This window comes from Pelobates fuscus, chromosome 8, assembly GCF_036172605.1.
Source record: "Pelobates fuscus isolate aPelFus1 chromosome 8, aPelFus1.pri, whole genome shotgun sequence".
Lineage (NCBI taxonomy): Eukaryota > Metazoa > Chordata > Amphibia > Anura > Pelobatidae > Pelobates > Pelobates fuscus.
Window position 1 is genome coordinate 179,401,783 of NC_086324.1, and position 23,692 is coordinate 179,425,474.

The following is a 23,692-nucleotide window of genomic DNA, read 5'->3' on the forward strand; positions in this document are numbered from 1 at the left end:
AGATTTGTTCAGTGCTTTAGTCCTTGCATTGGCTTCCTATATCCTTTAGGAGTCAATTCAAGGTACTGAGAGGGGTGAGAGAGTAAAATCAGTCTGGCGGCAGCATTCATTGTGGACTGTAGCGGTGCAGTACGGCTTTTGGGAAGTCCAATCAGGAGAGGGTTAACACACACACACACACACAATATAATCAATACATAAAATAAATGGACAAAGCATTAATCATATCACAAAGTAATGACCTAACTTTCACATGCCTATTAGACAGAAGCCACCACGAGCTGCCTTTATCTGTTTTTTACAATAATTTACTAAGCACTCCACCAAAACAGCTTAGAAATAGTCTCATAAAACATCAAAGATTGTGAACTCATATTCGAGCAGTGACTTTTTTAGCTCTGGTCTCTTGTTAACATTACTTTGTATGTGAATGCTTGTTTGATATTCCCAACGTATAACGTTAATTTGCTGCAGAATATATTGGCACTATGTAAATACCAATGGGATATGGAGTGCTTTAAGTACCCCTTTAAACCCAATCCTTAACTACGCCACTGTTCAACCATCTCACCTTATGCAGCCGACGAACCAAGCCCTCATTGTACTCCTGGCTGCCCTCAATCATGCCAGTTAAGGGGTTGGAGAACCATTCTTTGAACTCACGGTGGGACTGGAAGACATGAGGCATCAGGAAGTGCATAAGAGACCACAGCTCCATGAGTGAGTTCTGCAGAGGTGTCCCGGTGAGCAACAGCCGCCTCTGACTAGAGGGAAAAGACTTGTTACATGGGCACACTGGAAATCCTGCTCTAATCACCAATTCGACTTTCTTGCTCACCTATTAAAGTTCAGGAGGCTCTGCCAGCGCTGAGACTTGAAGTTCTTGATGTTTTGGGCCTCGTCCAGAATGAGATACTTCCAGTTCTTCCGGCGGAAGGCCTGGTGATCTTGCAGCACCAGCTTGTAGGAGGTGATGCAGACATGGAAAGCGTTAACCTTCGTCCAGCCCTGAGGGGGACAGACCGATCAGGCCACGGATTCCCAAACTCTGTGACTCTCCTAGAGAGAGCAGGTCCAGTAGTATGTATGTATGGAATCTACTCATCAATAGGTATAGATTTAATGAGGGGTGGACTCCATATCTCACCTGTCTTTTAAGCTTGCGTTCTTTCTGGGAGCCATAGTAAGTGAGAATCTTGAAGCTTGGACACCACCGCTTCAGCTCCATCTCCCAGTTCAGGATGACGCTAGTTGGAACAATAATCAGATGAGGTCCCCAGTTTCCTGCAGACACACAAAGTTTTTATGAAGCAGCTGAGCTTTAGTTACCAGCAATGCCATTCCAGAAAAGATCCTTACCTTTATCACAGGCAAGGTGTGCCAGCAAAGAAATTGTCTGAATGGTTTTCCCAAGACCCATCTCATCTGCCAAAATACCATTCAGTTTCTTCTCATACATGGTCACCATCCATTCCAGCCCAATGTGCTGGTACTCCCGAAGATCCCCCCGCAAAAGAAAAGGAACAGTCGTTTTGACCTGGGGAGGAGGGAAAGAGGATGTAGGAATGGCAGGTAAGGTCAGAGAAGGAAAAAAAAAAAAAATGAATTCAAGAGAAGGAACTTTGAGAGAGGGAACATAGAACACTTTTGTAGTACCTGTGTTGTAGCAAGAGTGTACCCTTTGGGCTGTAGCGACTCTGCTGTGGCGGCAATATCTGTTATTTCCTTCTTGGGCTCAGGGTGATCCTGATGCAGGTGATCAGTCCCTGAACCATTCTCCGGCTTTACGAGAAACTCCACTCCTTCAGAATCAGTGTCTGAAGATTCACAGTCGGATGAGCCTGCCCAAAGAACACAAATCAAACTCACTTTTCCCTCATAAATGAAGGCACTTAAAACGACATCCCTAACAGATCGTTCAACGTGACTCAAAATCATCTGGAGAACAAAGTCTGGATTTAGTTCAATGGGAGATATTTCATTTCTGAATGGCTGCTAGGTTATCCAGGTCTCAAACTTTTACCTCAATTACTAGCCAGGCATAAAATTTACTTGCCACCACACAATACACATTTTTGTTTTATTATACACAGGGGCATATCTAAATGCCAGTATATCCTGTATTTGTGTAACAGGATGTGCAGTTTTGTCTCATTCCTATGACACTATCAACAAAACACTTATCTCCTAAATATTTTGCTTTGCACCTTCCCTTCCCCGTTGTCATACATTTTCTTCTTAAACATGTTTCGTCACTAATCCCGATGTCTACTTCTCTTCCCATCCACATCACCTCTTCCAGTTTTCATGGAGGTCACTGATCCTGTCCTTCCTACCAAGTCTCTCCCTGTGTCCCCATTTAGGTCCCTGTCTAGCCTATTTCTTATTCAACATGAGGTCCACTCCTGCTGGCTTGCTGACCTCTTCCCTGATGTCCAGCAGAGTAATGCAACTGCAGGGGAGCTGGAATTTTAGCAGGCTCTAGGCATAGTTTCCTCACACTCAGTAAGCCACTGAATTCTAAGCATAGGTTCCTTGCAGGTTGAGTCAGTGTTGGAATGAATGGTGGCTCCCCTTCCCTCCTGGACAGCACATGCAGAGACTGTTTCCAATTGGCTGTATTTCAATACTCTTTGTGAGTGGAAATTGTAAGCTCTGTAAATATCTAGTGTAGTGAATGAGTGACCTCCTAGAGGGAGAACGTGAAGTGGGATGAAATTACAGTGTTTATATGACACCAATCTCTGCATCAAAATCCATAACTAAACTCTGTGACTGGTGCACATGTGTATTTACTTTTCAAGACGGTCAGCCAGCAAACCAATAAAATGACTGAGCATCAGGGAGAGTGGTGATTCAGGGTCAGTGCAGAAAACTGTTTATTAATGATGCGGTCAGGATCGGACAGATATACAGATGAGCTAATTCCCTCTAAAGCATAATAAGAGACATTAGAAGCGCGTTTTAACTTTCTCAGACTGTTTTGCATTGTCAATTAAAAAGGGACAACATTTCTGCACTATTACTACTTAATTAATATACTTAGCGTGTCCCTGTAAAGTATGGGATACAGAATGCCAATTGGTCAGGCTGAGGCTTCTTACCAGACAGCTCACTCTCCTCACTTTCACCCCGGTTTTCCTCTTCCTTCAGTGGTCCAGAGTACTTCTTTAACAGATCTTCCAGAGACATCTCACCTGAGAAGAAAAAAAACCATGAACAGCATGTAATATTTAATACTACTGTACGCTACAATTAAAACAGAAAACTCAGATGTCGCTGAACTACAAGTCCCACGATTCTCTAACCACCTACAGCATTCAAAGAATTCTTGTAGTTGGAGTCCATCAACGTCTGGAGGGCAAAGAGAGAAACTATGCAAAAATGGGCTAGGACATGTAAGAAATCCAACATGGCAGCATTTACCTATGGTGTTACGTCCCACAGAGCAGAAAGGAAATCGAACTCTGAATCTGGTAAAAATAGATCCAACCCCTCCCCATCAGCCAGAGTGTGCTTTGGATTTTCTATGGTGGCACTACTGTATAAGGTCGATGTATTTGTAGGCTGGAAATTGGTAGTAATGTAGGAGTGTATCCTTAAGTATTAGGGAACTGAGGTATTAAACTCAAAGAAGAGATTCAGACACATGGGCTATATAGAAGTGGATTATATAATTGAAGTATTGTGTATTCCAAACACCAGTGTCCATAATTCCACACAAGAGAGACACGTTTGCCATATAAAATACAAATTAATTTTTGTATGAAATGTTATCCTTTTCCAGCAATAAGCCTTACGAAAAACAAACAAACAAAAAAAAAAAATAACTGTACACTTAACACGTTTCACCAAACAGGCTCTCAAAAACACTTTTGAGAAAGTCTATGTTTAGGGGAAACACGTTAAGTGTACTATGCATACGTTTTTTTTTTCTTCACAAAAACAAAACCTAAAACATTAAAATACCTTATTGGACCGGTTTCTATTGCTGCTGGATCTTTGGGCTACATCCTTGTATGATCACAATGTAACTAAACCACTATTATTTTTGCCTAGATTACGTAAAAAAAAACGCGGCGGAGCTTAACCATGGAGCTGAATGGTCGCCATTCACCACGGCTCCCCACAGTTGACTGCAAATCCACGAAAAATCGACGGCGCGGGTGGCCATCGACCCGTGAGACAGACTGCCATGGCAACCGGGCACAGAGAGCTACCCACCGATGCCCTTCTTGGATCCACAAATGGACAAGAAATCCGCCGCAAATCTCGGCCTACCTTGCCCTACCTGCAATACCGCACTTGCCAGTGGCATTCTTCCCGGGGCTTGAAGACTAGGCCCAACAGCCGGTAGACCCACAACGACCCCCCCGCACCAATATGAGGAAATGCACACAGAAGCCACAGGGAGGTACATCCAGGGATTACCGAGATATAGGGGCCCTGCTGCAACACACCGCAAGCCACAAGATGGCGGCCGAACAGAATCCGGTGAAATGCTCCACATGCTCGGAGCAGCAGTTGGAGGCACACAGGGCAGAACGAACTAAGTCACCCAGCAGCCAACGAGCAGAAGGTGATGACTCGGCCCCAGCCACAAAAGGGGAAATCTGGCAGCTACTTCAGGAAATGAAGCAGATGATTAATGCTGACATGAACCTGGTAAGAACAGAAACGCAGGCAGTGACAGCACGGGTGAAGGCCTCCCAAGAGTACATATTAGACCTCAGACAAGAAGTGAAGCACATGAGAGACACATACAGTCTGCAAACAGTATTTCAAAACACACTAGACGCCATAAAACACCGCAGTAGGCACGCGCACATCGATAGGGCCAACCGTATTGCCACAGTTCCTCAGAAGACTAACAGCAGCAAACCTGCTGCACATCCAGATGAAGAAGCTAGAGTTCGGCGGCCATTTCCGCATAAACAAGGCCAAACGGGCACTCACAACATCACCAAGAGACATCACAGTCCGCTGCCACTCCACACCCGACAAACGCCGCATCCTGGCAGTGGTAAGGGGCAAGACCCCATTAGACTTTGAATCATCGCAACTCACCTTCTACCAAGACATTACCTGGAACACCGTACTCTGGAGAAAGTCCTTGGGAGAAGTGACTGCTCAACTACGGCAAGGGAAGGTAGAATACAGACGGCCACTACCAAGAACACTGGTAGTTATCAGAGGTGAGGACATCCTGAAAATCTCCACTGTCAGAGGACCCAGCCCTCCTCCAAAAACTGGGACTATCACTGAACACCCCAACGCCAGAAACACCATCAACCTCCCATGAATGAAATCTATACAGAACAGTTCTATTGATCCCCAGGAGTAATAGGAGACAAGAGGCAGTGACCTGAACACGCCACAAAATGCTTACGATATGTTTCCATGATCTTTTGTTCTCCTCTCTAAGCCGGATGTTCTTTTTACTCAAAGTTTAGCTACGGTTCCTCCTTGACTGACCGCTGAGTAATCCGACCACTAAAACAGGCCGTGACGAACCCCCCTCCCGTGATCCCCTTAGGTTAGGTACACTACACCACTCCACGCACTGCACACAACCTCTGCTAAAAATCTAGCAAAGTTCCTAGGCCTCAAATATGACGCAAAGCCTACATTACACTTTAAGCTCCCCCACCACCTTGAAATGGAGAAGGTGCACACACACTCCCGACTGACTTAATACATGCAGTTTCTTTCTAACATTGAGCATTAAACCTGGCAGCTGGACAATCATATGATGCTTGTTTCCCATCACTTAGTTCTACTCTTTATCAATGTGTAAACAAGCCATGACCTAAGCCACTGTAATGGCTTATGAATTTACTGGCTACGCTATTGTAGCATCATAAGTTTGCATGTTTCAACATAAATGCATGGAAAAAATATAGCATTTAAAAAAAAAAAATTAAAAAAAAAAATTTTTACTCAACGTAAATTATTATTTTTCTTAACCCCTTAAGGACTGAGCCAAATGTAAATTTTTTGATCAAAATAAAACGTAAACAAAAACCATGGAAGTTGACTATATGTCTGTTCAACCGTAATTCACCTCTTTCATATTAAGGGCGCCCACACTTATCATATATCATTTTATTCAGGGGAAACAGGGCTTTCATTTAACATCAAATTATTTTGCTATGAAACAATTCAATATGAATAGAATATTTTTAAAATATGTTTGGTTTAGCATGACATTTTAACTGAATGTCATAATACGATTTGCTTTTACTGCAATAAAACACATTTGTATTCAGCGATGTCTCACGTGTAAAACAGTACCCCCTATGTACAGGTTTTATGGTGTTTTGGAAAGTTATAGGATCAAATATAGCACGTTACATTTTTCATTTTTTTCACATTGAAATTTGCCAGATTGGTTACATTGCCTTTGAGAGCGTATGGTAGCCCAGGAATAAGATTTACCTTAATGATGGCATACCATTTGCAATAGTAGACAACCAAAAGGTATTCCAAACGGGGTATGTCCAGTCTTTTTAAGTAGCCACAAACACTGGCCAAAGTTAGTGTTCATATTTGTGTGTGAAATAAATGCAAAAAACAGTCACAAACACTTGGCAAAATTGGCGTTTAAATTTAAGTGGCTACTAAAAAAGACTGGACATACCCCACTTGCAATACCTTGGGTTGTCTACTATTGCAAATGGTATGCCATCATGGGGGTAATTCTCATTCCTGGGCTACCACATACAGTCTCAAAGGCAACGTAACCAATCTGGAGAATTTCAATGTGAAAAAACTGAAACGCAAGCCTTATATTTGACACCAACTTTTGAAAACACCATAAAACCTGTACATGGGGGGGGGGGTACTGTTATACTCGGGAGACTTCGGCGAACACAAATATTAGTGTTTCAAAACAGTAAAACGTATCACAACAATATAGTCAGTGTAAGTGCCATTTGTGTGTGAAAAGGGCAAAAAAAAGAGTCACTTTTGCTGACAATATCCTAATTGTAATACAGTTTACTGTTTTGAAACACTAATATTTGTGTTCAAAGAAGTCTGAGTGTAACGGATCACCTGGCACCCCGACTGGGTACCTCCGTTAAAGGATGCTCCTAGCGCTTACAGAGGGCTCCAAGTCCTCCGCCAGACACCATAACCACCGTAGAACCCACGAACCGCCGCAGCTTGGTTGGGGTCTCGCCATCTCCTACCCACCCTGGACCTCCGACAAGGCTCCAGGTTCCAGTGGGTGAACCTCTTGTAACTGACCGTTTCGCTCACAAGAGGATAAAAACCGTTTAGGCGATAATCCCCTTTCCAGATAGACCAGCAGCTACTGCAATCACCAACCTCCCGAACTGCAAACTGCACAAAGTCACCAACTCCCAAACAAGAGACACATGAACCCTGGAAGCAGCCGAAGGAAAAGCAATACGAACAGCTTACACTCCTGGCAATCGGCATAAGTCAAATTCCCCCCAAGAATGAGACAACACTTCACTTTGAGGGCTAAGCAGGAACTCACTGATTTATTCACACAACAGGCTTATATGGGTGGGATTCTCCCATGCAAGGGAGGGATTTACAACAATTACACAATACACCAATCACACATGAGTTACCTCCCACAATCCCTCCTCATCCCTCCTCTCTGCCCTGGAGATAATTGGGGAAGGAATCTAATTATCTCCCAGGACAGAGGCAAAACTCCATTACCCACATGGCAGACAAAAAGACAGTAAAAGACATAAAATTACATACTGATACATTTAGTACATAAAACACATTTCTAAATATCCCCAGATAGCTCAGGTCTGAGTGCACATTATTAGGTGAATGGCACTCAGATCACACGAATACAGTTTAATTGCCATGGAGCCAAAGTCTTTAATTACACGAATAGGCTCCATGGCATAGCTATCTGGGTTAAAACATTCCCCCAACATAAAATACCGAGTTTACATACATTTGTTAGATCGGTACGAATTGGAACCGGGGGCTGGAGGCTCAGCGGTGCTTAGCTGACACAGTGTCCGGGTTTGGCGCATGAAAGCCGGGCAGAACAGCGCTGGCTGCCCGGGGAGCTCCAGAACACCACCATTGTGTGGCGGCTAGGTGTAACCACGACCACCCAGTAACAGTCAATTGCTGGGTGGTCAATTGCCGGCACACGCTCGTTAAGCCGCGGTTAACCTCGGCTTCAGGGAGGTAGATGGAGGACACACGCCAGCTTCTCACGGCTCTGGGGAGGCTAAGAAAGGGCTGTTTGTTCGGTAGATAGAATCTACCGAACGGCTGTGCAGAAAGAGTTTCCCCAACCAGGTCTCCTTCCCCCCAAAAACGACTTGTCGTAAAGCAGAGCTTTTTTGCGTTTTCAACATTGGTAACAAGATACTACTTTTCCTAATAGAAGTAAACAGAGGGCCAAAAGGGATGCTGATCTGCCGTCCAAGTCTAAGTCACAAGGATATAAGGGCAATAGCAGATCAACCCATTTTCACATTTTATTAGTCTTATCCATATAAAGTATGTGACAATAACAAATATAGCAGTAAACTGACAACCTGCTTATCTGGAGACTTCAATAACCTCCAGTAACAATCAGAGTTATAAGTTCTGGGCACCGCTGCACCTGCCAGCAAAGCCTTATACCGAAACCCAGCTATCTGGAAAGATCATCTGCAAGAGGACTTGGCCTTCTTAACGGCAGGATTTTTAAAGCAGCTACTTCACCTATGGAGTTATGAAAGAGAAATACAGAATTTTCTGGATTCCCAGTGTACCTGGGGGTGCAATATTTACCCATTTGATGGTGAACATATTAAACGCCAGGCAAGAAAGGCTTGTTACACAGAGTTTTCCCCATTTTCTGCATATAAGAAAGACATGGGATTTGAGGAACAGATAACCCTTATAGAAGTTTAGCAGATTCATCCTGCCCCATAACCGATTCATTCCTAATGAACCTTTTTAGTACATCAGGTGGGAACCAACTCCAAACATTTAACTCTTAAGATGAGGTATATAAACATTCGCCAGAAGCCACATTAGAAGTAATCAAAAGGCCCGCTTCTCTATCTCTGGGGACGATCTCAGGCACAGAAGCTAATACACTTTATGATTCTCTATAAGAATCCAAAGATCGGAATGATTGCATATTCTCTACTTAAAGGTCTTAAATCTAAAGCCGTTTCCACTTGGGAGAGAGCCTGTGCTTTTACGGTTTCTTTAGAGATTTGGAACAATGCCTTGGTGAGTCACGAGAACCGCCATGCATTGCATCAGTCTACATGAACAATACTTCAAGTTAATACAAAGATTGTATATGGTTCCTACACGCCTTGCAAATTTTGATACAAATTTAGATAAGTTTTGTTGGCATTGCCAAAACTATCCAAGCACACAAATTCACATCTGGTGAGACTGGCTCCTATCAAACAAATTTATGTATTGAAGAACAACCAATAACCTTCTCATTAGAATATAGCCTTACGCCACAGGCTTTCCTGTTTCAAATTGATTTACCTGTTACAGGAAGATACAATGAAAATCTGTGTGTTAACATCTCGTGGCAGAGAAAGGGTATTGGAGAAATACAACCACTCCAACAGGGATCAAAATAAAAAAAATACATTTCCAGAGAGAGGCAGAAAAGTTATACTTTAATATATAAAGACACTAAATAAATACAAAACAATATGAGATCCGTGGATTTTATACTATATAGAAAGTTTCAAGCCAAGCCAGTGATCTTTTGAACTAACCCTGTAACGGAATGCAATGTATCAGCATACGATATCCGTTGGTACATCTAGGAAATCCACAGTCAGCGCTAGAAAGCAAGGCAATATTCCCAATCCTCCCAATAACCGGACGAAACACAGTTTGGGAGTCAACTAACTCGGTTTATTCACAGGCAGCATATTTATACAGTTCCCCATGCAAGGGGTTTCCAGACAGTAATTCCAGGGGATTTCTCCCACCATGCACTGTGACTTTCCCAACAGGCCTCGCTGCACGAGAGAGATACTCCCACTAAAATGGACGATTAAGTGGATTATCCCCTCGTGCAGCAAAACCGACAATTGACATTAAAATCTATAATTCACACAATATTCGGTACTTCGGAATAACCGAACGTTCGGTAGATAGCTGGGGTCGGAGCGCCCACTTTGTGAGAATAGCGCTCTGATCCCAGCTGAATTGACCGAACGCCGCACATAATACAGTTAAACATTAAAGTGGGTTTAAAAGTACCGAATAAGTACGGGACACATAATGTACCGAACGCGGAACTCCCGAACGCTCTAGAAGTCCAGCGGTGTTCGGATCATTGAGTAGCCGTTTCCAGTTCCAGGCTCTCGACGACCGAACACCGCTGCAGAGACAAAGGATCCAAGATGGCCGACCGCCGCATGGTCGGTAGTGGATCGACGGCCACCTCGGAGAGCCCTTAATTACCGATTGCAACAATGTTGCAACCGGTGAATTGGTGCCACACGACTTGGGAATGTGTGGTCGACCTGGGGAGCCCGTATACGTACGGCGAACGGCCAGGATAGCCGTGTTTCGTCGTATGAATGCTTGGTGTGCTGGCAGCATACGGCTGCCAGCATGCGAACGGCCACAATACGGTACATACACAGGTTAAAATACACAGTACATATTCAGCCTACGGACAACCTTGAATAGCTACAGTCCAGAAGTGGCTAGTTTTGCCACAATGCTCCCCCAGAACCAAGCCGGCATACACAGTCTGATCCCAACGGATCGGCTTGGGGATGTCCGGGAGAGTACTCACAGATCACTTCTCGAGTTCAGTCTGTCTGGATAACCCGTCAGCGTTACCGTTTTGTTTTCCTGGCCGGTAATGAATAGTAAAGTCAAAGGGCTGCAGCGCCAAGCTCCAGCGCAGCCTGGCATTGTCTCCAGATACACGGTTTAGCCACACTAACGGGTTGTGATCTGTGAGTAAGGAAAAAGGTTGTCCGTACAAATAGGGCTGTAACTTTTTAAGGGCCCACACCACGGCCAGGCATTCTTTCTCGATGGCGGCGTAGCTCACTTCACGAGGCAGCAATTTGCGGCTTAAATATGCTACGGGGTGTTCTCCGCCATCGGCTCCCACTTGGCTCAGTACTGCCCCCAATCCAAACATTGAAGCGTCTGTGTGAACAAGAAATCTTTTAGTTGGATCAGGAGCAGTTAACACAGGAGCATTGGTGAGAGCAGTCTTGAGTTGTTGGAATGCCTGCTCACACTCTGGGGCCCAGACAACCAGTCGAGGAAGGTTCTTTTTCGTCAGGTCGGTTAGGGGTTTGGCGAGGGTGCTATAGCCAGGGACAAATTTTCTGTAATAGCCGGCTGTCCCTAAGAATGCCAACACCTGGGTCTTAGTCCTGGGGGTAGGCCACTTGGCTACGGCCTCAATCTTTGCTGGCTCGGGTCTCTGCTGCCCACACCCTACACGGTGGCCTAGATACTGTACCTCGGCCATACCTATGTGGCACTTGCTAGGTTTTAGGGTTAACCCAGCCTCCCCAATGCGATCTAGGATCGCCCCTATGTGGTGTATGTGGTCTTCCCAGGTCTGACTAAAAATGGCTATATCATCTAGATAGGCACAGGCATACTCCTGAAAACCATCCAGTAGCCGATCTACCATCCGCTGAAAGGTAGCCGGAGCGTTTTTCATTCCGAAAGGCATGACCTTGAACTGGTACAGGCCAAACGGAGTGACAAACGCCGACTTGGGGATGGCATCATCGGCTAGGGGAATTTGCCAGTATCCCTTACACAAGTCAATGGTAGTGAGATACTGGCCCCGTGCCATCTTGTCTAACAGCTCGTCTATCCGGGGCATCGGGTAGGCGTCAGACACCGTCTTGTCATTTAGCCTCCGGTAGTCAACACAGAATCGGGTGGTGCCATCCTTTTTGGGTACCAGGACTACCGGCGATGCCCAGGGGCTATCGGAGGGTTCGATAACCCCTAGCTGCAACATTTCGTCTAGCTCGGCTTTCATATGGGTACGGACGGATTCTGGAACCCGATATGGAGCCTGGCGCATAGGGAGCTGCCCCGGGGTCTCCACTCGGTGGGTGGCTAGCGGAGTGTATCCAGGTAAATTGGAGAAGGTAGTCCCCTTGGCGACAATCAGCGCCTGTACCTGGGCACGCTCCTGGGGGCTTAGCCGCTCCCCCAGCGGAACTCCTCGGGAAGGCTCTATCTGCTCCTCGGGTTCTAGTAGGTCGGTAAGGGTAAATTTTCCTGATCCTCTAAGGAGGAGGCACAGATTGCCGTCACATCCTCTATCCTCTCATGGTAGGGCTTGAGCATGTTTACGTGAAGCATGCGTCTCTTCCCTACCCCTGAGCAGGGGCCGATCACATAGGTAGTGTCGCATCGCTGCTCCACTACCTGGTATGGGCCTTGCCAGATGGCCTGCAGCTTATCTGTGCGGACGGGTTTTAAGATCAAAACCTTCTGTCCCACCTGAAAGCTGCGGTCCCTGGCTCCTCTATCGTACCAGCGTCGCTGGCGTTGCTGGGCCGCCTGGAGGTTGGTGTGTACAGCCTGAGTCAGCGCCTCCAGACGGTCCCGGAACTCCAGGACGTATGATACGATAGGGGTTTCATTAGCGGTACTCTCTCCCTCCCAGTGTTCCCTAATCAAGTTCAAGGGTCCTCGCACCCTCCTCCCAAACAGTAGCTCAAACGGGGAGAAGCCTGTCGACTCCTGGGGGACCTCTCTATAGGCAAAGAGTAGGTGAGGCAGAAACCTCTCCCAGTCCTTGTGGGTTTCCCCGAACGTCCGAAGCATCTGCTTCAGCGTCCCGTTGAACCGCTCACATAGTCCATTGGACTGGGGATGGTAGGCGGAATTAACGATTGGCTTAATGCCACACACCTTCCACATATGTTGAGTAACTTCGGCCGTAAATTGGGTACCTCGGTCCGAGATTATCTCTTGGGGAAAACCTACCCGGGAAAATACCTTCATTAATGCTTCGGCTACGGTCTCAGCGTGAATATTAGAGAGGGCCACGGCTTCGGGGTATCTGGTGGCGTAGTCCACTACCGTTAGGATATACCTTTTGCCAGAGGGGCTGGGTTTTGGCAGGGGACCTACGATATCCACTGCTACTCGGCTGAAGGGTTCGGCTATGATGGGCAGGGGGCATAGTCTGGCTTTGTGGCGATCCCCTCGTTTACCTACCCGCTGGCAGACGTCGCAGGAGGTGCAATATTGGCGCACGTCCTGAGAGATCCCGGGCCAGAAGAAGGCATGGGTCAAACGGTATCGGGTACGGGTCATCCCTAAGTGTCCTGACAAGGGGATGTCATGAGAAATTCGCAGCAGCTCCTGTCTATACTTCTGGGGTACCACTAGTTGTTTATTAGTTAAGGTGACAGACCCCCCCACATCTTTGGCCGTGACACGGTATAGCAGCTCTCTCTCCCAGATGAACCGCTCCCCCTCTAACCCTGCTTGGTCGGTTTGTGCCCGGTCCCTATATACTTGGAGAGTGGGATCGGTCTGGACTTCGGTCGCAAAGGTAGTCGGGGTATCCCAGGACATGGGGGTCAGTTGGGGAACATGGTCTCTTACCTGAGCCTCAGAGTGCGTTGGTGTAGCCGTGGTGCGAGCCTGTTGCCGGGTGGTTACGGGCAGGGCCTCCTGGTACGGAGTCTGGGGGATAAAAGCGGAAGTCATTTGGCCCAAGTCATTCCCCAGTACAACATCGGCAGGTAAATTCTGCATCAGCCCTACTTCTACGGTCCCCTCTCCCACACCCCAATCCAAATGAACTTTGGCAGTAGGTAGCCGGTATACTGCTCCCCCGGCCACCCGTACTGCCACGGAGCCGCCAGTGTGTGTTGCGCCTGGTACCAAATGTGGTGCAACCAAAGTTAAAGTGGCTCCCGAATCCCGGAGCCCTTGCACCTCCTTTCCCTCCAGGGTCACTAACTGCCGATGGTGCTGTCGGTTGTCGGTGGCTCGGACTGACATTACTTCGTGCAGCACCCCCAGAGGCTCCTCAATTTGAGCGCTCAGCACGTCTTGGGTGGCGGGTGCTACCTGATAATGGTGCGCAGCAGCCCTGGGTGCCAAATTTTGTCGCACCTGATTCCAAGCTTGCCGGCTCCGGTTTTGGGTGCACTCTCGAGAAATGTGCCCCCACTGCTTGCAGGTGTGACACTGAATGTTAGCCCTGCCGTTGTATCGGGAGGGGGCTGGTGGAGTATTCAGTGTCGGCCTGTGTAGGGGTGCGGTGGGGCCGGTAGGGGTAAAATTATTAGGTGGTCCTGTAATCCGAGGGAGAGCCTTATTTTGGGCCCCGTGATGTCTCCTGGCATCAAAATGTTGATCCGCCAATTTAGCGGCTTCGGGTAGGGTGAGGGGTTTCCGGTCTCTCACCCATTCTTGTGCTTCTGGGGACAAACCATTAAAAAATTGTTCCAGCAGCATTAACTGCCTCAACTCCTCCATGTTAGTGGCGTTGCTGGCCTGTATCCAGCCTAGCGATGCTTGGTCCAGCTTGTGCGCCCATTCTGCATGAGAATCTTTCTCAGGCTTGCGCAAGCCCCGGAATTTCCGCCGGTATGCCTCTGGGGTAATAGCATACCTCTCCAAGATTGCCCTCTTTACTTTAGGGTAATCCTTACTGTCCTCTCGGGGTACAGCACGGTAGGCCTCAGCTGCCCTACCCGATAATTTGCCTGCCAGCAGCGGCACCCATACTGCGGGCTCCAAATCGTGCAGATCGCACAGCCGCTCAAAGTCCTGCAAATACCCATCGATTTCGTCCTTTTCTTCACAAAACGCTTTAAAGGCGTGATGTGGGACTTTGGGCTTTACCTGTCCGTAGGTGGAGGCAGTAACAGACTCTGCCCTAGGCGGGGTTGCTGGTGTGCTGGTCGCCATCAGATAATCCTGTACATCTGATACCATTACAGTCAGTATTTCCAGCGGTACTGGTTGCGGTAAAAACTCCAACCTGGTTCGCAGCTCTTTTTGGAATGGGGTCTCTTCCTTGGCTGGTGGGGGTGTAGCGCTGCGGGCTCGGTCTCCCTCCATCAGTTCAGCGATCAGCACAGCCTTAGACTTGTTGCTGGCTATCTTACCCCTGGCTTCCAGTAGCTCTTTTAAAGTTTGTCGCTTTAGTATGGTATAATCAATCTCCATACGAATTGCCCTTGCTTTCCTTGTTCGGTCGTTCCAGTTTCCACGAACGCTGCTTTTTCGGCTGTAAGGTTCGGATCCCGTCGCTTGCCACCAATTGTAACGGAATGCAATGTATCAGCATACGATATCCGTTGGTACATCTAGGAAATCCACAGTCAGAGTAGAAAGCAAGGCAATATTCCCAATCCTCCCAATAACCGGACGAAACACAGTTTGGGAGTCAACTAACTCGGTTTATTCACAGGCAGCATATTTATACAGTTCCCCATGCAAGGGGTTTCCATACAGTAATTCCAGGGGATTTCTCCCAACATGCACTGTGACTTTCCCAACAGGCATTGCTGCACGAGAAGGATACTCCCACTAAAATGGACGATTAAGTGGATTATCCCCTCGTGCAGCAAAACCGACAATTGACATTAAAATCTATAATTCACACAATATTCGGTACTTCGGAATAACCGAACGTTCGGTAGATAGCTGGGGTCGGAGCGCCCACTTTGTGAGAATAGCGCTCTGATCCCAGCTGAATTGACCGAACGCCGCACATAATACAGTTAAACATTAAAGTGGGTTTAAAAGTACCGAATAAGTACGGGACACATAATGTACCGAACGCGGAACTCCCGAACGCTCTAGAAGTCCAGCGGTGTTCGGATCATTGAGTAGCCGTTTCCAGTTCCAGGCTCTCGACGACCGAACACCGCTGCAGAGACAAAGGATCCAAGATGGCCGACCGCGATCGGTAGTGGATCGACGGCCACCTCGGAGAGCCCTTAATTACCGATTGCAACAATGTTGCAACCGGTGAATTGGTGCCACACGACTTGGGAATGTGTGGTCGACCTGGGGAGCCCGTATTCGTACGGCGAACGGCCAGGATAGCCGTGTTTCGTCGTATGAATGCTTGGTGTGCTGGCAGCATACGGCTGCCAGCATGCGAACGGCCACAATACGGTACATACACAGGTTAAAATACACAGTACATATTCAGCCTACGGACAACCTTGAATAGCTACAGTCCAGAAGTGGCTAGTTTTGCCACAAACCCACCCTGTGAATGATCTACCCCCAAGATTGCCCTCCTATACAGAGCCTCGAGAGATGGTGAGGGAAGAAGAAAGGGAGAAATCTGAATTACAAAACTTATGCTTGTTTTGTTGTAAGATTATATTTGTTAATACATACTGATTGTATAAATAATTGCAGACTATGTTGATTGTATGATGAGAATTTGACTGTATGCCTATTTATATAATTTTAAAATATTTAATAAAGATGAATTGTGTAAAAAAAAAAAAAAAAAAAAAAAATCCAAAGATAGAAACTATTGCATACCAAGAAATTGCAGCCCCCTTGGTTACATTTATGTACCCCAGTACCATATGAAGGGGAGTAGCACAGGCACAACAAGTTAAAGCCTGTTTATAGCAGCGGCATTCCAAGGCACATATACTCGTGCTAAACAATTACATTTTTTTTTATTTTATTCCATATCATAACAGATTTTCAAAGTAAAGATGAACTAGTTTTACCTTGAAAACCTATTAGCCATGTGGGGGGCTGGTGACACGGAGAACCCTACTGACAAGCCACCTGCTGCCGGAGGGAACTGCACAGCGATCTGTACTCTGCCTTTTCCAGGAAGTTCCGGTTGGCGCATGCGCACCCCGAACTTCGGTGGAACGCAACACCACCCGGGCGTGCGTTCCACTGCTCTGCGCATGCCTGCCATGTACTCACTGCGTCCTCGGGCCATGTTTTTCTTCCCACTGCCGGTACTTACTCGGCATATAGAGATCCTGTATGAAGTTCCGTAACCTACGTGGAAGGAGCCTGGCCGCTCAGAATGCCACCCTGACAGCTATCGGGCCGCATCCCCCAGACATCAACCTGTGTGCCTCACCTCTTTAACAGATGCGTGATCGGTCCCGTTCTGGGACAAGGAAGAACAGGTTTGCTGGGGGAAGCCCTTTATAGGGCAAAGGGGAGGGGGACTTTTCTTCATTACCTATCTTGCAGATGCTTGTCCCAATTAGGAAGCACAACCCATACGTACTGCCACCATATGTCAGAAAAATCTGTGAGCTTTATCATACCACTTCACACACTGTCCTTTGAGCCATACCTACGGCTCCATTACATGCGAGTACACCTTTTATATTAATACCTCCCCTGCTCCATGGCTCAATATACAACACTAAATACATTTTTTTTTTTTACCACAACAATAGGAAGAATCAACTCTGCACTTTATCCATAGGCGGGGATTATTCAGACCAGGGCGCACACGTTAGAGCTGCTCTGAAGCTCCAAAAAAGTGAGTGCACATTTTCATTTTTTATTTACACCAACTAGTTTTAATATACTACACTCTAGTTTTTCTTCTTGTCATTACATATACCCCAATAAGGACTATTTAGGTGCTGTGCAAGGCGTTTAAACAGGCATTGGACTGTTATTTTACCCAAGCGCTGAATTATAGTTGCGTGTTCTTCTCTATGTGCTAGTGACTGTAATACAGTGTAACTGGGAATGTAAGCGTACCGGGACCAGTCAGAAGGAAGGTTTCAGTATTGGGGAGGGGGGGGGGGGGAGTCAAGTCACAGAGTCTGCAAAAACCAAACAAAATGGAGTAAGAAAAAAATCTATTTAAAAAAAAAAGGGACATTTTTTTTATATAGCTAGCCAAAATGCAAGATAGATGTGCTGGTGCCAACAAGCTGCATGTTCCCAGAGAGAGGGGGATGAAATAAATAAAAAAAATAACACCCCACCACATAGCCCTACCTGCCATGGGTTCATGATTCATTATTCTAGTGACATGTAACCTTCCTCCTCTCTCCTGAGTCATGCACCAGGTCTAAAACAGAATTACAAAGAGACAATGAATGAGCAGCCAGTCAGGGAGAGGAGGCCAGGTGCATGCTGAGTAACTGAGCATCAGCCGGATAGAAAAATTATTATTCTAGATAGCCGGCTTTTGGATGCAATATAATATATATATAGCTCATCACACCAATCCCCCGCACAAGTTGTGTTCTACGCTCACCTTCTCTAGTCAGTTCACTGAGTTCCTCTGCGTGGTCCTGCTGTCCCTCCAGTTCCTCCTCTGCAGCAATAGTCTCTTCCTCATCTTCCGCTAGAGGGACAGAATAAAGATGCTCAGAACACATAGCTCTGCAAAGTACACTGGATTAAAACCATGTAGCTCCCACACAGCCAACACGGGAACAGACAGAGAGTGAGGTAATGTAGCCACCGCAATACAGACAGTCTATCACGCAGAAGAATAGAGAGCCTATGGGACTTCCTCCTGGCAAGCAATGGAAAATTGAGACCCCACGTGGCTCACAGCAGTATAGAGAGAGGGAATACAGTCACCCCACGTGGCTCACAGCAGTATAGAGAGAAGGAATACAGTCACCCCACGTGGCTCACAACAGTATAGAGAGAAGGAATACAGTCACCCCACGTGGCTCACAACAGTATAGAGAGAGGGAATACAGTCACCCCACGTGGCTCACAGCAGTATAGAGAGAGGGAATACAGTCACCCCACGTGGCTCACAGCAGTATAGAGAGAGGGAATACAGTTACCCCACGTGGCTCACAGCAGTATAGAGAGAGGGAATACAGTCACCCCACGTGGCTCACAGCAGTATAGAGAGAAGGAATACAGTCACCCCACGTGGCTCACAGCAGTATAGAGAGAGGGAATACAGTCACCCCACGTGGCTCACAGCAGTATAGAGAGAAGGAATACAGTCACCCCACGTGGCTCACAGCAGTATAGAGAGAGGGAATACAGTCACCCCACGTGGCTCACAGCAGTATAGAGAGAGGGAATACAGTCACCTCACGTGGCTCACAGCAGCATATAGGGAGAAATTACAGTCACCCCACGTGGCTCACAGCAGTATGGAGAGAGTGTGAATACAGTCACCCCACGTGGCTCACAGCAGTATGGAGAGAGTGTGAATACAGTCACCCCACGTGGCTCACAGCAGTATAGAGAGAGGGAATACAGTCACCTCACGTGGCTCACAGCAGTATAGAGAGAAGGAATACAGTCACCCCACGTGGCTCACAACAGTATAGAGAGAAGGAATACAGTCACCCCACGTGGCTCACAGCAGTATAGAGAGAAGGAATACAGTCACCCCACGTGGCTCACAGCAGTATAGAGAGAGGGAATACAGTCACCTCACGTGGCTCACAGCAGTATAGAGAGAGGGAATACAGTCACCCCACGTGGCTCACAGCAGTATAGAGAGAAGGAATACAGTCACCTCACGTGGCTCACAGCAGTATAGAGAGAAGGAATACAGTCACCCCACGTGGCTCACAACAGTATAGAGAGAGGGAATACAGTCAACCCCACGTGGCTCACAGCAGTATAGAGAGAAGGAATACAGTCACCCCACGTGGCTCACAGCAGTATAGAGAGAGGGAATACAGTCACCCCACGTGGCTCACAGCAGTATAGAGAGAGGGAATACAGTCACCTCACGTGGCTCACAGCAGTATAGAGAGAAGGAATACAGTCACCCCACGTGGCTCACAGCAGTATAGAGAGAGGGAATACAGTCACCCCACGTGGCTCACAGCAGTATAGAGAGAAGGAATACAGTCACCCCACGTGGCTCACAGCAGTATGGAGAGAGTGTGAATACAGTCACCCCACGTGGCTCACAGCAGTACGGAGAGAAGGAATACAGTCACCCCACGTGGCTCACAGCAGTACGGAGAGAAGGAATACAGTCACCTCACGTGGCTCACAGCAGTATGGAGAGAGTGTGAATACAGTCACCTCACGTGGCTCACAGCAGTATGGAGAGAGTGTGAATACAGTCACCTCATGTGGCTCACAGCAGTATGGAGAGAGTGTGAATACAGTCACCTCACGTGGCTCACAGCAGTACAGAGAGAAGGAATACAGTCACCTCACGTGGCTCACAGCAGTACAGAGAGAAGGAATACAGTCACCTCACGTGGCTCACAGCAGTAGAGAGAAGGAATACAGTCACCCCACGTGCCTCACAGCAGTATGGAGAGAGTGTGAATACAGTCACCCCACGGGGCTCACAGCAGTATAGAGAGGGAATACAGTCACCCCACGGGGCTCACAGCAGTATAGAGAGAAGGAATACAGTCACCCCACGTGGCTCACAGCAGTACGGAGAGAAGGAATACAGTCACCTCACGTGGCTCACAGCAGTATGGAGAGAGTGTGAATACAGTCACCCCACGTGGCTCACAGCAGTACGGAGAGAAGGAATACAGTCACCCCACGTGGCTCACAGCAGTACGGAGAGAAGGAATACAGTCACCTCACGTGGCTCACAGCAGTATGGAGAGAGTGTGAATACAGTCACCCCACGTGGCTCACAGCAGTATGGAGAGAGTGTGAATACAGTCACCTCACGTGGCTCACAGCAGTATAGAGAGAAGAAATACAGTCACCTCACGTGGCTCACAGCAGTACAGAGAGAAGGAATACAGTCACCCCACGTGGCTCACAGCAGTATGGAGAGAGTGTGAATACAGTCACCTCACGTGGCTCACAGCAGTATGGAGAGAGTGTGAATACAGTCACCTCACGTGGCTCACAGCAGTATGGAGAGAGTGTGAATACAGTCACCTCACGTGGCTCACAGCAGTACAGAGAGAAGGAATACAGTCACCCCACGTGCCTCACAGCAGTATGAGAGAGTGTGAATACAGTCACCCCACGTGGCTCACAGCAGTATAGAGAGAAGGAATACAGTCACCCCACGTGGCTCACAGCAGTATAGAGAGGGAATACAGTCACCCCACGGGGCTCACAGCAGTATGGAGAGAGTGTGAATAGTCATCCCACGTGCCTCACAGCAGTATAGAGAGAGTGTGAATACAGTCACCCCACGGGGCTCACAGCAGTATAGAGAGGGAATACAGTCACCCCACGGGGCTCACAGCAGTATGGAGAGAGTGTGAATACAGTCATCCCACGTGCCTCACAGCAGTACAGAGAGGGAATACAGTCACCCCTCACACAGTGAAATACAGAGTGAATACAGTGTTATAGAGGGAATAGTTACCCCCACGTGGCCCACGTCCAGCACACAGCAAATACATGGAAGAATACAATCACCACATATCCAGCATACAGGGAAAGAGAAATATGTGCCTTTCGCCCTGCGGGCAGGAAAGCGCTCAGATCACTTAAGCCCGATGAGGCCATCACACACCTTCTTCCTCATTTGCTGTGAATTCATCATCGTCATCCTCTCCTTCCTTTGTCAAGTGATTGGAAACTGGTTTCTGTTACAGAACAAAAGAGGGATTTGAAGGGCTGGGGCAGTTCCACAGAGACTGAGGCTAGAGCAAGAACATTTATCATTCCCGAAAATAGGTAAAGCCACAAATGGTATTTGAAAATCAAAGCATGCCTGCAAACCTTCTGAATCCGAGGATCCAAGCCCAGAAGGGATTGTTGCTGGCTTCTAGACCACACCAAGCTTGCCGACATGCATTATGTACGAGGATGTGCGGATCTCTACAATAACTGTAGTGGCACCTATTGGGGGCCCTCTTTCTGAACAAAGTCACCATGAGCTGTCCACAGGGCTTATTTTACCTCTGTGACCCTTTGACTCTGGGTGGTCTTTGCATCATGCCTGGCTTGCCGCATCTGGTTGAGGCTCAAAATCAGAAGCTTCTCAGCAAGAAGCCTCTGACTGGTCATTTTCACGGCACAGATTTAAAGTCTAGACTGGGAAGGAGGAACAGGCTTGCAAAGGCTGCAGACAAGAGATCGGCAGCTTCTGCAAGCTGTTTTTAGATATGACTAAAATTTGCATAATTTAATGCATGCATTAGGAGTATATTAACAAAACAGTGATTTGTTTCCATCTTTGTTCAGTAGTGTGTCCAAAGATGCTGCTTTTTCCCACCAGCTGTTGCACAGGTTTCCCAAAACCTAGAATCCCATTGTTCCGTGACATTTAGATTATGTGGTAAGAGTAAAGAATAGAGATCTGAAGGCCACACTTCATACAGAGCCAACCAAGTGATCAAAGCAATCAAGATTGTCTGAGTTCAGCACGTCACACTTAAATAGCCAACAGTAGGATGTCTCTCTTTACAGGACACAGAATCATGGCACGGGATCCTGTGTTACTGTACAGAGAACCTGCTGTAGCACCAGCTACCAAATCCAAGCCTACAAACCAGGCAGGGATCTGTTATATAGTGCAATGATGGCCTCCCAGGTACTCTAGAAACAGCCCTTAGACTGTGGCATGGAACAAAGACACCATCAGCCACCACTCTGCTGTTCCTTTTCATTGTGTGGTTGGGCAGAGATGAGATACCTGCACAATTTCAGGGGCCAGACTTTGCAGCAGCTCCTCCAAAGGAACCTCACTTTCCCGTTTTAGCAGTTCGATTTCTAGCCTGTGGCTCTCAGCATCATGACCGTCCTGACGCTCTTCCATTTCAATGGTCTCCTCATCATCCTCCTCCTCGTCCTCCTCTTCCTGGGGAAGGAACTCTTCATCTGTTGGAAAGAACAACACCTGACATCTCAAGCATTCAATATGGAGAGAAAGACCAAATGTACACCTTTAATAAGCAAACAAATGTGGGCGGTGGGATCTGTCTCAAACATACGTGTGTGTATTCCCAACATATAGTGTTCCTTTATGCAGGACCACAATATTCCTAAGAGGTGAAAAATGTTTTGCATGCAATGATACCTGGCCACTGAGTTAAATTCCTCAACAGCCAAGAATTAAAGAGACACAGTAGACACTAGAAGCATTCCATCGAACTCAAGTGGCTATAGTGTCTCGAGTTCAATGCCACAGTCCCTCCATTCGGTGTAACTTTTTTGAGCAGTTTAACACAAACTATGGATCCTTGGCCACGCATAGCTCTGCAACCACTAGAGGTGTGACTAAAATGGACAAGATAAGCACCTAACAACGGTCCGGGAGCAGTATCCTGGTCCACTGAACCCTGCCATTTAATTGAGTTTAACTCAGACTACACTGGACGCCCTCAAGCTTTGCACAAAGATTTGCTTGATTTAATGCATGCTTCGCTACACATACACGCACATTGAGTTCCCCTCGCGATGATGTCAAAGGAGGTGGAGCCAGAACCAAGGGATCTCAGTGCTGGAAAAAGGGTGGCAGAGGGTGTTCCGAATACAGCTTTGCAGTGTTACTCAGCGCAGAGATGACACTCTTCCTTCTAGTCATTTCGATTCATGACAATAGGCGCTGTGATAAACTCAGGGGGGGTCAGCTGACCTCCCAGCCAATCATTACTGCTTAGGCTAATATTTCATAAGTCTTAAGAGCACAGAACTGATTGGCTGCTGAGGACTCTCGTTTAGCAATAAAACATTAAAACAGATAATATCTGGTGTCTGGAGTCCCCTGGTGCCGTCTTTCCATTCAAACCACTTCAATGAGATGAAGCAGTTGCAGTCCCTACAGAATCCCTTTAAAATCAGCTGTCATGGAGATCTA

General features: G+C 47.1%; 1 protein-coding gene across 1 annotated transcript in view; it reads right to left on the reverse strand.

Annotated features, from left to right (window-relative positions):
* The window catches only part of SRCAP (Snf2 related CREBBP activator protein), an 85,275-nt gene that overhangs the window by 32,979 nt on the left and 28,604 nt on the right, over positions 1 to 23,692 (reverse strand). Inside the window, exons 7-15 of the mRNA XM_063429616.1 lie at positions 22,529 to 22,713; positions 21,404 to 21,476; positions 18,224 to 18,313; positions 3,105 to 3,197; positions 1,657 to 1,841; positions 1,360 to 1,537; positions 1,148 to 1,284; positions 839 to 1,008; positions 572 to 764 (exon numbers count right to left, since the gene is read on the reverse strand). Coding sequence (XP_063285686.1) covers positions 572 to 764; positions 839 to 1,008; positions 1,148 to 1,284; positions 1,360 to 1,537; positions 1,657 to 1,841; positions 3,105 to 3,197; positions 18,224 to 18,313; positions 21,404 to 21,476; positions 22,529 to 22,713 — 1,304 coding nt within the window. The remainder of the gene's footprint in view (positions 1 to 571; positions 765 to 838; positions 1,009 to 1,147; positions 1,285 to 1,359; positions 1,538 to 1,656; positions 1,842 to 3,104; positions 3,198 to 18,223; positions 18,314 to 21,403; positions 21,477 to 22,528; positions 22,714 to 23,692) is intronic.